Raw genomic sequence first — 13,335 nt, 5'->3', positions numbered from 1 at the left:
CAGACAAGCCTTTCTAAGGATCACAGCTTCAGGACTGCTATGTTAACTCTTTTCTGCACAAGTTACTTTTCATTTGTGATAGTGAAAGCTGTGACCCGTGATTGGGTTGTTGCTGTTGGTTGCTCACTTCTCCCTCCTGGAATTCTTAGTGAATTTCTTTTTTTTTTTTTTTTTTTTTTTTAACATTTATTTATTTTTGAGACAGAGACAGAGTATGAACAGAGGAGGGTCCAAGAGAGAGGGAGACACAGAATTTGAAACAGGCTCCAGGCTCTGGGCTGTCAGCGGGGCTCGAACTCACGGACCGTGAGATCATGACCTGAGCCCAAGTCGGACGCTTAACCGACTGAGCCACCCAGGCGCCCCACTTAGTGAATTTCTTACAGGCAGACATAGGGATGGTTAATCATTTTAGAGATCTACCAATTGATCCCTCATTGATGATTTACAACTACTAGATGTATGAGACAACTGTCCTGATTTGTCACATCACTGGTCATTTTAATAATGGTGAGAGTACTATTGAGGTAGAAAATTTATAAGTTAAAAAGCCAAGTGAAGTGATAGCTTTATTGTCCATTCTTATATACTTCAAAGACCTTCCCGTGAACTCTACCCCCTCCCTTTTTTTTTTTTTTAATTTTTTTTTTTCAACGTTTATTTATTTTTGGGACAGAGAGAGACAGAGCATGAACGGGGGAGGGGCAGAGAGAGAGGGAGACACAGAATCGGAAACAGGCTCTAGGCTCTGAGCCATCAGCCCAGAGCCTGACGTGGGGCTCGAACTCCCGGACCGCGAGATCGTGACCTGGCTGAAGTCGGACGCTTAACCGACTGCGCCACCCAGGCGCCCCTACCCCCTCCCTTTTTATTTAAAAAAAATTTTTTTTTAGACATTTATTTATTGTTGAGACACGGGGCGAGACAGAGCATGAGCAGGGGAGGGACAGAGAGAGCGCAAGAGACACAGAATCTGAAGCAGGCTCCAGGCTCTGAGCTGCCAGCACAAAGCCTGACACGGGGTTCAAACCCACAAACCGCAAGATCATGACCTGAGCCGAAGTCAGAGACTTAACCTGCTGAGCCCCCCAGGCACCCTTGTTAAATCCAAAATAATGGGCAGAGGTCCATGGAAATGAAATTTAGTTATTTGGAGATTCGGGTTAAGGATTGAGGATAGGAATTTGGTTTTTATGATAATCAGGACACATATTAAGTAACAACACTGAATTAAGATATTAGAGACTTAGAGTCTCCATTTATTGGATAAACAACCTGTTTATCATTTTTCTTCTGATAAACAACCTGTTTATCATCTTTCTTCCTTAATTTCTTTGACAGTTCTTCACATTTTCTCCTATACAAAAGGAAAATTAAATATAAGTTTTAAATATATGTAATAATTTATACATTTATAATATGTAGGTAGTTTTGTTTTCATATATATGTGCAGTGGTTTAAGCTTTACAAAAGAACAGTACCATGGAAACTTTAGGTCTAATAGTGATTGGATTTTTTTCAGTGTTAATACAATGAAAAAAATATTTTTTGAGTATCATGAGAATTGTTGTTCTTGGCCTCAAAAACAGATCAAATAGATGAAAATCTGAAGCAAGCTCTGCAGAAAGATTTGAACATCATGGCTCCAGGCCTCACCATACAGGTAAGCCCTTTTCTTAGGGAAAATCTCTAGGAATTTTGACGGCTTTGAATTTAATTGTTCTTTCATTGGACATTGTTTATTCAGCAGTTATTGAATTGAAGCGCTAAGGTATTTTATAGAATAGCTTTCTCACTTTGACTTTAGGTCTCTGCAAAGTAAAATAGTCTTGTAGCTTACCCCGGGTGTCATTTTCTTCTGAACTCTTAGAAGGAACAGATAAGCTGAGAGACTCTTACAAGGAAATGAAATCCGTGCACCGCTTGTATGTGAGTCATTATTAAGATACAATAATGGTGATAAATCAGTGTAAGAGTAAGGCTTTAGTCTCAGTAAGGTTTTGAACAAGGATTTCGAATATAAGATTTGAATAATAATTCTATCAAAATAGATGTCATGTATGATTAATTGATACATTGATTGGATGATTATTGCTGTAAGAGTTTAGAGTTATAGAACATTTCAAGAGAGTCTGCCTGGAAACGACTATGATTGAGTTGGGATTTTAGATGGGAATGGAAGAATTATCAGGATTTATATGGGGGGGGGGAGGAATAAGGAAGGTATTTCAAGTGGGTAGCATGGCCTGAATGAAAGTAAGATAGCAGGTGAATTTGGTGGTCGTGGTGGTGGTGGCTGTGGTATTAGGAGATAGAATGGTGATAGATTATATGCCTGCTTTTGTGGGTCAGTATATTTTCAGATTGGGTTGAAATCCATAAGTAGATTCTAAAATCAATTTTAGTGGATCATGACCAGCATTGTAAATAAAATGAAATTGAAGAGGAAAAGAAATCAGAGCACATGACATGTACTAAGTTTATCATTCTGTGAAATTTTTTTTTATTTAAGTGTGTAGGTGTTTATATTGGGTGTCACTGTAAAATACATGTCTTACTGTGGTCATGGTCAATAATGTTAAAAGGTGTTGCTGTAGATCTGGATTACCTGAGAAGTGGTAATATGGCTTCTCTAGTGTCCTTTCTTAGAGTTTCTAGGAGATCTGCTATTGTGGTGACGAATGTTACTGCAGCTAAAGAGAAAACTTTTTTTGGTGTCACATGTCTGAAGTGTCACACCATTGAGAATGTACCTTCACTGTGAGCGATCATATGTGAGCTCAGAAACAAGACTGGAAAGGTGGTGAGGGTTTTCCCTTTTCCCATTCACGCTGTGCCATTATCTCCGACTGGTGCCTGAGGGGGTGTTGCCAAAGTTAAGAGGTCATTTGAAAAGTCCACAGCTAACTTCATAAAATCCTCTTGGTTGTCCATTCAGTTGTGGCTGGAGTTGCTTTTCAATTTTAAAGGTAAAAAATATGAAAAAATAAAGATAAAAAATATGAATGTGACAGATTCTTAGATTCTGCTTAGGTTGTTACTTGGGAGATGTAGCTCATTCTTCTTAACAGCTACCTAGAATTCTTTGCCTTATATTACATAATTAGTTCTCTGTTGTTGCCAATTTTTTGCTGTGGCAAAATAGGGTAGTGAACATTCTTGACACATCTCCTTGTATGTACAAATTATCTTTCAAAAACTTGTATAAATCTTTATTTTTACTAACAATATATGTGCATACGTGTTTCTACGTAAACCTCACAAGTATTTGAAGCAATTAGATATCCTAATTTTTGCTGTATGGAGTGATGTTCTATCTCTCTTTGATTTGCATTTCTTTAGTTATTAATGAAGTTGAGCATCTTTTGATCTTTTTTCTTTGGCTATTGTGTCAATTGCCTATTCATATCCTTTGCCCACTTTTCTGTTGTATTGTTTTAATTTTCTTACTGATTTGTCGTTGTATTTTGTATATTGTGAATATTTTTATACAAACATGTTCTGTGTGTTGTAAAGAAATTAGGTATTGGGAAAAAGATGAATAATAAAACGAAATTTACCCATAGTCATACCATTGCAGAGATAACAGTTGTATTTTTTTAGATTCTTCTTAATCTAGAGGAGCGTATATTTGTTTATAGGTATAAATAATGTTAAAGTGGAATCATACCATAGCTGCTTTTTTCACTAACAGTATATATAAGCATCTTTTCAAGTCAAAAATATAGATTCACTACATCATCACCTTTAATGGCTTTATTTAATTAGTCTGTGGTTCCAATTTTTACTGTCACACACGTTGCAATGATAGGGTTCTACAATCCTTCCCTTAAAATAGATTCTTTTTTTTCCTAGTTTATTTATTTATTTATTTATTTTTAATTTAAATTCAAGTTGGTTGACATACAGTGTAGTTTTGGCTTCAGGAGTAGAACCCAGTGATTTATCTTTTACATATGAGACCCAGTGCTCATCCCCAAAAAGTATGTTCCTTAAACAAATTATTAAGTGTAGGATTGATGAGTCAAACTATATGCCCTGTTTAGAGGCCTTTTGATACATATTGCCAAATGGCCTTTCAAAAAATTTTAGTATCTTACATCTGTCATCATTAGTGTTGGTGAGCTGTAGTTTTCCTACATATTAGATTGTGAGTGTACCCAAAAACAGATGCATGCCCACTCTCCATCCTTTCAGAGAAATTATTCTGGTATTTTCTATTAATTATTGAGGTTGAATGCCCTAGGATATTTTTTGGCCATTTGTATTTCATTTGTGAATTATGTTAGTTATTACAACTCTTAAATGCATGGGAAACATTTCTCCTAGTAGTTTTTTTTTTTTTTTTTTTTTACCATTTAATTTCCACCTTCCTCCCCCCTGGCAATTCTGAAGCTTTAAACTTATGTAGTAATTTTAGTATTTTTTCATTTATGGTTTTTTGCAGTGCTGGCGTGCTTTAAGCCACTTCCCCCACTTTATAATATAGAAATTTAAATAAAATTGGAAATTACCACATTTTTCTCTGCTTTTACAGTTGTGTTTTTAGATTTAAATCTTTGGGCACCTGGGTGGCTCAGTTGGTTAAGCGTCTGACTTTGGCTCAGGTCATGATCTCAAGGTTCATGAGTTCGAGCCCCGTGTCATCAGGCTATCTGCTGTTAGCACAGAGCCTGCTTTGGATCCTCTGTCTCCCTCTCACTGTAGCCCTCCCCCGCTCGCATTCTCTCTCTCCCTCTCTCAAAAATAAAGGGCGCTTGGGTGGCTCCATCAGTTTAGTGTCCGACTTCAGCTCAGGTCATGATATCATGATTCTTTGAGCCCCACATCAGGCTCTGTGCTGACAGCTCAGAGCCTGGAGCCTGCTTCAGATTCTGTCTCTCTCTGCCCCTCCCCCATTCACACTCTGTCTTTCAAAAATAAATAAATTTAAAAAAATAGATTTAAATCTCTAATTCATTTGGAATCCATTGTGATGTCAGTTGTGAGGTAGGGTTCCAATTCTCTGTCCCCTAAATTGGTAGCAACAAGAATTACTGAATAATTTATGCCTCCATCTCCCTTGTTTGAAATACCATTTGTATTGCCTGCTGAATCCTATTATGTTGTACTGTTTTTTTTGGACTTTATTCCATTGATCTTTCCGTTTCCTATTCCTTCATTAGTTTTCAGCCCTAAACTTTTTCCCATCAAATCTGTTTCTGCCTTATTTTTTCTATCTTGTTAGTAATGACCCCTCTTTCTCTTCAGACAAATCTAGACATGTGGGAGGCATCTTTGACAATGCTCTCATCCTTGGCATCTAATCAGACCCCATATCCTGCTGATTTTACCACCAAAATCCATAAAACTGTTCACTCCTCCATCTTCACTGCCACCTCATTAAGCCAAGTCACTATCTCTCACCATCTCACCTCCTCTCGTGTTGCTGCACTTTCACTTTTACCTTTACGTCATTTTCTGCATAGCAGTGAGAAAGATCTTTCAAATTTAGTTATATTTATTTGTTTTTATAAAACCAGTCACTGAATGAAAAAAATGTCGCTTTGTAATACGTTTTTAAACTGGTTGATCAAGATCTTCATTGTTTTGGTTGCTTAATCTTGTCATGAAAGTTTCTTACGAGGGGCACCTGGGTGGCTCAGTCGGTTGAGCGACCCAACCGACTTTGGCTCAGGTCATGATCCCCCTCGTCGGGCTCTGTGCTGGCAGCTCAGAGCCTGGAGCCTGCTTCTGATTTCTGTGTCTCCCTCTCTCTCTCCCCCTCCCCCACTCATGCTCTGTCTCTCTCTCTCTCTCTCTCTTTCTCAGAAATAAATAAACATTAAAAAAAATTTTTTTTTTAAGTTTCTTACGAGAGCTGGAATGCTTTTTCAGATCTTCCAGGCTATTTGTCAGCCTTCCTTCTTTAACACATTACTGTCTGTTATGATAATTCAACTTTTTATTCACTTTTAAAATCTCATAAGATATATTATCTTTTCAAAAATAGTGGCCTTTGATATTTCTGCCAGCTTATTCTTCCAGATAAGTTTTCATTACTGATATTTTCAAGCTATATCAGGTATCTAAATTGGCATATAAGTTTAAAATTAGGAACACAGTTTATGGTTTTACTTAGGTATATCATCACTTTTGTTTCTTTTAGAATTTCTGACCTAGGTGAGAAACCCATATCCCAAATTAAATTAATACTCACGGATTTACTGAATTTTAATGCTATTAAATATGTTGTCTCTTTTTGTGTAAGCATTGAGGAATCCAAATGATTCTTGGTGAATTTATTGTGTATCTACTAGTTTGTTGACTTCACCGCCTCTAATAAAGTTTTTTGGTTAATTTCCTTGAATTTGTTTGTTGTGTATGTAGTATAAACATTTAACACGAAATCTACCCTCTTAAATTTTTAAGTGCACAATACATTATTGACAGTATGTGCAATGTTCTACAACAGATCTTTAGACCTATATATCTTACTTGACTGAAACTATGAATTTCCTTAGATTTTTATTTATATAATTATGCCAAAATAAAAATCTTAATTTTCCCCTCCACAACCTAGTGTTTCCCAGTCTCCGAGTCATCCTATTTTAATTCTTCACATGACACTCATAGCTATCTGCAACTTTTTTATTCATTTATTTGCTTTTTGTTGTTATCTATTGTGTTTTCTCCCCTTAAAAATTTCAATTTCATGAGAGCAGTCTCACCTTGTTCATTGCTGTATTCATAGTGCCTAGAACAAACAGTACTTGGCACAGATGAGGCACCCAGTTAACACTTACAAGCATTCTCTGTAATAATCAGTATTTAATTTTTCCCTTGTCTGTATTTATACTTTTTTCTTCTTGAACAACTGCTGTGGCAAATTTGAGTGGTGAAAATATGTGTCTTTGATGTTTTTTAAATATTTTTTTTTCTTATGTAAGAGAGTGACTATATTATATGCTGGCTTTCCATTTAAAATATATGCTTAGGGGCACCTTGGTGGCTCAGTCGGGTAAGCGTCTGACTTCGGCTCAGGTCATGATCTCACAGTTTGGGAGTTCGAGCCCTGCATCGGGCTCTCTACTGTCAGCACAGAGCCTCTTTTGGATCCTCTGTCCCCCTCTCTCTCTGCTCCTTCCCCGCTTTGCTCATGCTCTCTCTCAAAAAAAAACATTTAAAAAATAAATAAAATAAAATACATGCTTATACCCCAGTGGTCACTTTCAGATATATTCATTTCATTAGCTTTTTTCCCCTCTCTACTTACTTACTGTGTGTGTGTGTGTGTGTGTGTGTGTGTGTGTGTGTGTGTGTGTTTTGGGCATTGTTTTGGGATATGTTGTCATTTTATTTTTTAAGTCTGTTATGATAACTTATGTTACCTGTTACAGTGGGTGCTTACTTTACACATACTTGAAAATTATGAGATTCCCAAGATTGGCAAGCATGTAGTATGTTCTTCAGCCTCCCTCATACAGCAAAATAGAAATCTTCAGAAGACAGTCCTATTTTACGCTTTTTAAAAAACAAACCTGGGGCGCTCAGGTGGTTCAGTTGGTTGAGCGTCTAACTTCAGCTCAGGTCATGATCTCATGGTTTGTGAGTTTGAGCCCCACATTGGGTTCTCTGCACAGAGCCCACTTTGGATCCTCTGTCTCCCTCTCTCTCTCTGCCCCTCCCCTGCTCACACTCTTTCAAAAATAAATAAACATTAAAAAAAAAGACTAAAAATATATGGCCAGTTTCTTAATTAAATGCAAAATGATAGTGCTTCCTCCTGGATCATATTAAAACATACTGGAAGTCATTTGTGTTCTGGTAGTCACATCGTGAAATCTGGCATCTCTCACAAATGCTTGTTAGGAATTTTTGTCTTCTGGGTATCTCTGTGCATTGTTCCTCAGGGCCTCATATGCCCCACCTTCAGCACGTAATGAGTTTCCTCACTAGAGTCCCCAGCTTCTTACTCCGTTTCACTAATTCTTGTATTTAGTTATGATAGCTCTCAAATTCTTCACAGATTTGACTGTTCTCTCACATGTTGGAAAGGCTGTGTTGCTTAAAAGTTTTTAAGTCTTTTTAAAAGGCTTTTAAAAGAAGGTTATGTGCATAGAGGCTTTGTTTAAGGTTAGCCAGTTTTCAGAGGGAAATTAAAACTTTCTTCACATCAGGAGTTTGTTGTGTGTGTGTTTGTAATGTGGGGGGGGGGGGCGGGGAGTGATGTTTAACTAGTTAAATCAAAAGCTTTTGAAAGATCAGTTTTCTGATGGAGAAGTCAGCCTTCAAAAAGCTGCAGTTCCCAAATAGATAATCTTAATTAATGTCAAAGTACACTACGGTTAGGGAAACAAAGTGTCTAGTAAACAATGTCTAAAAAAGACAAGTAGACTTTGTTCTAAGTGAGCTCCTGGCAAGAAAGAATGTAAGCTGTTAACTGGTATTTGTTTTCCTTCAGCTTTGGACTGTTTCTGTATAGCCAGTACTGAGTGATTACAGGTTTAAGAAACAGTAAATATGTTTATTGTCTACTGTTACTAAGTTGCATATACTGACCTGAATTTTGTTTGCTTTTATTTTTGTTGTTGACTGTTTCCTACTTTACAATTTAAATCTTGGAATTTTGCCTTCCTTGTGTTTCTTTGGTTGGCAAGCCTGGAAAGGAAACAAAAGTATCCAACTGAAGAGCTTTGTGGAGGTCTTTTAAGGGAGAACCTTTTCCCTTAAGGAGTTTATTTCCTCAGTGGATAGAGTGGTTTTTCCTGTAGCCAAGCATTTCTTTTTTTTTTTAAGGAAGTAAAAAGCAGAGTATCTTTGATTCTTGGTGTGATGGCATGAAAAACAGATTTTCTAGTGGAATCTCCACACGTGTTAGTAGGCAGCTATGTCATAGTTGCTTTATTACTTTCATATGAGGAGCTTTTCTGTAGATTTAGTTTGAAGATTTATTTTTCAAATATACTTTGGCTTTTCACTTTTATTTTTTAGGCTGTGCGTGTTACAAAACCCAAAATCCCAGAAGCCATAAGAAGAAATTTTGAGTTAATGTGAGTAATATGCTTGGGAGCCCAACATTTTTTTTTAGGGCTGTCTACTTATTAATATACCAGTGTAGAGAAAACTTCTATATGAGATAGTACACTCTGGGGTGGGGTGTATATCTATTTTCCATTCTTTAATTCTAATAATATTATCTATTCTTGTGTCTTAATTCACTAGATTATTATGAGTTTTCCCTTTATATATGAACATTTCAGGAGCAGCATTAGAGGCTAAGTATGCAGTTTGCTATAGAGCTATTGTTGGAAAGCTAAGGAATTGTAATTTGAACATGATTATCTTGAATTAAATACTAATAGAGAAGAGAAGGAGTCCTGGCTGGTAAGGTTGAAGGGAGTGCCTGTATTGTGTTACTGTGTTGTAATGGTAAGAATAGAAACACTTTATTGGTGTAAAGTTTGATGTTCATTTTATGTGGTTGTGTATCCAAAATGACACCTAGATCTTTATAATTTGCTTTGGGGAAGCTTTGCCTTAATTGACTCCTGGTAGTCTTCTCTTTTATGTGTCCAGGGCTGACTGGGAATGAGAAGTTACTTGCTTGACATGAAATTAATTTCTAAGTGTTCTGAAGATCCATATTAGGGGAATACCTATTGTAGTTGAAATGGCAGTATTATTCTTGTGTGACAGGTAGTGAAAAGAAGAAACAAAAGTCTTTAGGAAATTTGGCTGGTATTTGAAGAGGAAAAATATGAAATGCTGGAAAAATAACTGCACAAGTCAAGAATACAACAGATTGTATAAGTATAGGGGATCCAAGAAGTAATAATACTTCTTCCTGGGGTAATATACGGTTGAGTCCTTACTGTTCCCGAGTCTGTATCTTTTATTATGCTGAGTTTTATTTTCTCTTTTCATTTGTAGAAAAGGAACTTCTTTTTTGAAGCTATAAAGCAGAGTGCCAGGCTGGGTAGATCATGAGTCTGATCCATTGGTATAAAAAATTTTTTTAATTGAAGGCTCAGGATGCCTTAGGCTCTCAACATGATAGCTTCTAGTGATGGAAACGTGAAGACTATATGTTCTCTGCCCTCAAATAATGTGTAGTATCCAGAATGCCATTTTATGTCTTTATCAATTTGGGCAGGAGGAAAGAAGAGATCTTTGGGGGGAAATGTTTTAGGGAAACTCTTGGAGTTACTTTTCAGATAAATCTGGATCTTTCTAATTTTGTAGACTATTGAAATCCCAGAATTAAAAGCCACCTTGAGATCTAACCTTCCACCTAATAGTAGTCTTTTTAATACTTTTTCTGCCATGTGGTCACCCAATCACCACTTGTACATGCTTAGTGATAGGCCAGCCATTTCCATTATTAGAACACTCAGGTTCTCAGAAAAGTCTTCTTTACATTGAGCACTAGTTCACTACCTAATAACTGCCACCTAATTATGTCTTCCATACAACAAGCAGGGCCACTGCAAAAGAGTGCCTGAGGAGCGGCTGAAATCCAGCTCCATTCTGCTTGTCAGACCATGTACCTGAGGGACTGCGTCTGCCCAGAGGTTGTTGCATTTTGCTATTTGGCCCAGAGTGCTGTATGGGCTAGCTGGAGGCCTAACAGTAAAAGAACCATTTATATCTTCCGGGTACTTCCAGATCACAGGCCTTTCCATGATACAGTTAGAGGAAAAGGTCAGACTAAACTCAGATGTATAAATTTGATGCCTATATCTGGGTGACTTTGGGCAAATCATTTAACCTTTCAGCCTCAGATTTATTATAAGTAAAATAAGGTAACACCTCTCTTGGCACCATAGTGGATCAGAAAGTTCGTGTTGAAATGGTTCTCTGACCCACCATAGAGTCAGAATTACTGCCTGTGACTGCACATCATTTCTAATTTTTATAATATTTTGCTTCACAGGGAGGCTGAAAAGACAAAACTTCTTATAGCTGCACAGAAACAAAAGGTTGTGGAGAAAGAAGCTGAGACAGAGAGGAAAAAGGCTGTTATAGGTACTTTGATTTCTTTCTGAATTGGTTGTTTTTAAAGTACATGTGTTACGAGCTTGTCCTGTTCTTTGTCAGTCTGATGATGGATATTGATGGGATCAAATAAGATTGCATCATACATAGTGGAGAATTCTGGAAACTCTTTTGTACATTCAGATGCCCTACAGCCTTTAAAACCTGATGGTGCCAGTACTTAATGAAGTGGTTTGGCTCGCAACCATGTGTGGCTGCTACTGCTACTTTTTTCAAGGACAAGGAAAATGGATAGGGTTTTTGGACAAACGCTGGCCTCTGTGGGGTAGAGTTTTTGTTCATACAATTTAAGAATGGGAAGTTTTTTGGCCAAAGCTCATGTTTATAGCATGCATCCTTGCTGTTGACATGTACCTAGTTTTATCTGGATGGCTAGATGTTGCCCTCTCCGACAGTACGGCGGGATTGCTTACACCTTATATGAATCACAGAGGCTTCCCAAACACTCCAGGAGACTGTGTATTGGACTGACCTCTTAGGCTGTCAGTTGTTTGTTCCTTGGGATGCTGAAAGTTTAAGAGGTGTTTTGTAAACTATTTCAAATATGCAGAAATGTACAGAGAATAATAAAATGAAGGCTTAGTGTTTGCCACATCCCTTCAGGTCATACTTTCTTTCAAAATAAATTTATATATCTGTTGGAAGCCCCCTGTGTTCTCTTACCTGGTCCTATTTCTTGACCCATCTTCTCTGAGTAGCTTCTGCTCTAAAGCTTGTGTAATCTTTCTGTCCATATTTTTATATTTTTATTATAACTATGTAATAATAATTCATAGGATTGTTTTAAACCCTAAAAATTGTATCAGACTCTACCTTTTATTTCACAGCTTGCCTTTATCGTACCAACATTGTTTGAGTTTTATTCATATTGGTATGTGTAGATCTGGTTATTTTTAACTGCTGTGCATTCATTCTATGAGTGGACCTCAGTTCATTCTGATGAATTACCGTTGAAGAGTTAGGTAGTTTCTAGTTTTTCCTTGCTATGAGCAGTGCCGCAGTAACGCCAGTGTCCATGTGTCTTTGTGCACATATTTGGAGTTTTCCTGTGATAGTGCTACTCAACATGTAGTGTTGGTCACTGCCCTGTATCATCGGCTGTTTGTTTCTGATCCATAATGAGATGACAGAAATTGACAATGAGTGCTTAGAAATTCTTATAGTATTATATAGTAATTTTATGTCTAATAATAAAAAACTGGACCCTGTGTTTTTGTTTTTAATATTTTTCCAAGTAATTAATTTTTATTATAATTTATAAAATATTGTTTCCTAACAAATTGAAATACAGAAAAAGGGGGGGAGGGTGCTGTTCCTTCCATAGGTAATTGAAGAAGCACTACTCTGGAATACATACCTCCAAGTCGAATTGCTGGGTCATAGGGTACATACATCTTCAAATTTATAACATACGGTATTGCCAAATTGCTCTCCAGTGGTGATTCTACCATTTTACCTTCTCTTCAGCAGGGTTTGAGTTCCGGTTCATTTGCTGCCATAATTGATTCCCATTTCTGCATATCCTCCTCAACTCTTGGAGTCATTAGACCTTTTAAATTTTATGTCAGTTTGCTGGTGGACATGTATCATGTAATTTCAGTTTGTAGTTCTCTGATAACTAGTAAAGTTGAATATTGTTTATTGGCCATTCAGGTTTCTTTTTTTGTATGTGAATTGCTTGTTAATATATTATTAGCCCATTTGATTACTTTTTTTGGACTGATTTATAGAAGTTCTTTGTATCTTCTGGATATTAATCCTGTCCCAGATTTATGCATTGGAAATATCTTCTCTCACTTTGTGGCCTTTGAACTCTGTGATGTCTTTGACATTCATATATATTTAATTTTCATGTGATCAAATTCATCAGTCTTTTCCATTCTGATTTGTGCTTTTTCTATCCTGTTTAAGAATTCTTTCCCAACCCCAAAGTAATAATTTTATTCTAAAAGGTTTAAAGTTTTGCTTTTCATATTTAAATCGTGAGTCCATCTGGAATTTATTTTAGGGTTTAGTGTGATGTTGGAATTCAGTTTATTTTTTCCAAATAGCAAGCCAATTATTTTAGGCTATTTATTGAAAAGTTCATTATTTTCTCTACTTTTTTCTAATACCACACCTATCATATAACAAGATACTGTATATAATTTGTTCTGTTGCTGTGGTCTCTATTTTGTTCTAATTTCATGGTCTATCCTTCTCCAGAATTACCTTGTTTTAATTACTGTTGCTTTTTATGTTAAGTCTTGCTATCTGGGAGAGCAAGTTTCTCCTTAACTATTCGCTTTACTCTTCCTA

The 13,335-nt window shown here is 36.6% G+C and overlaps 1 protein-coding gene across 1 annotated transcript in view; it reads left to right on the top strand.

Annotated features, from left to right (window-relative positions):
- The window catches only part of ERLIN1 (ER lipid raft associated 1), a 36,086-nt gene that overhangs the window by 11,995 nt on the left and 10,756 nt on the right, over positions 1-13,335 (top strand). The window contains 3 exon segments of the mRNA XM_043597240.1: positions 1,590-1,663; positions 8,974-9,032; positions 10,916-11,007. Of these exon segments, the coding sequence (XP_043453175.1) occupies positions 1,590-1,663; positions 8,974-9,032; positions 10,916-11,007 (225 nt within the window).

Source organism: Prionailurus bengalensis, chromosome D2 (assembly GCF_016509475.1).
Source record: "Prionailurus bengalensis isolate Pbe53 chromosome D2, Fcat_Pben_1.1_paternal_pri, whole genome shotgun sequence".
Taxonomy (NCBI): Eukaryota; Metazoa; Chordata; class Mammalia; order Carnivora; family Felidae; genus Prionailurus; species Prionailurus bengalensis.
Note: the sequence above shows the minus strand (reverse complement) of the source record. Positions and strands in the feature narration are given on the sequence as shown.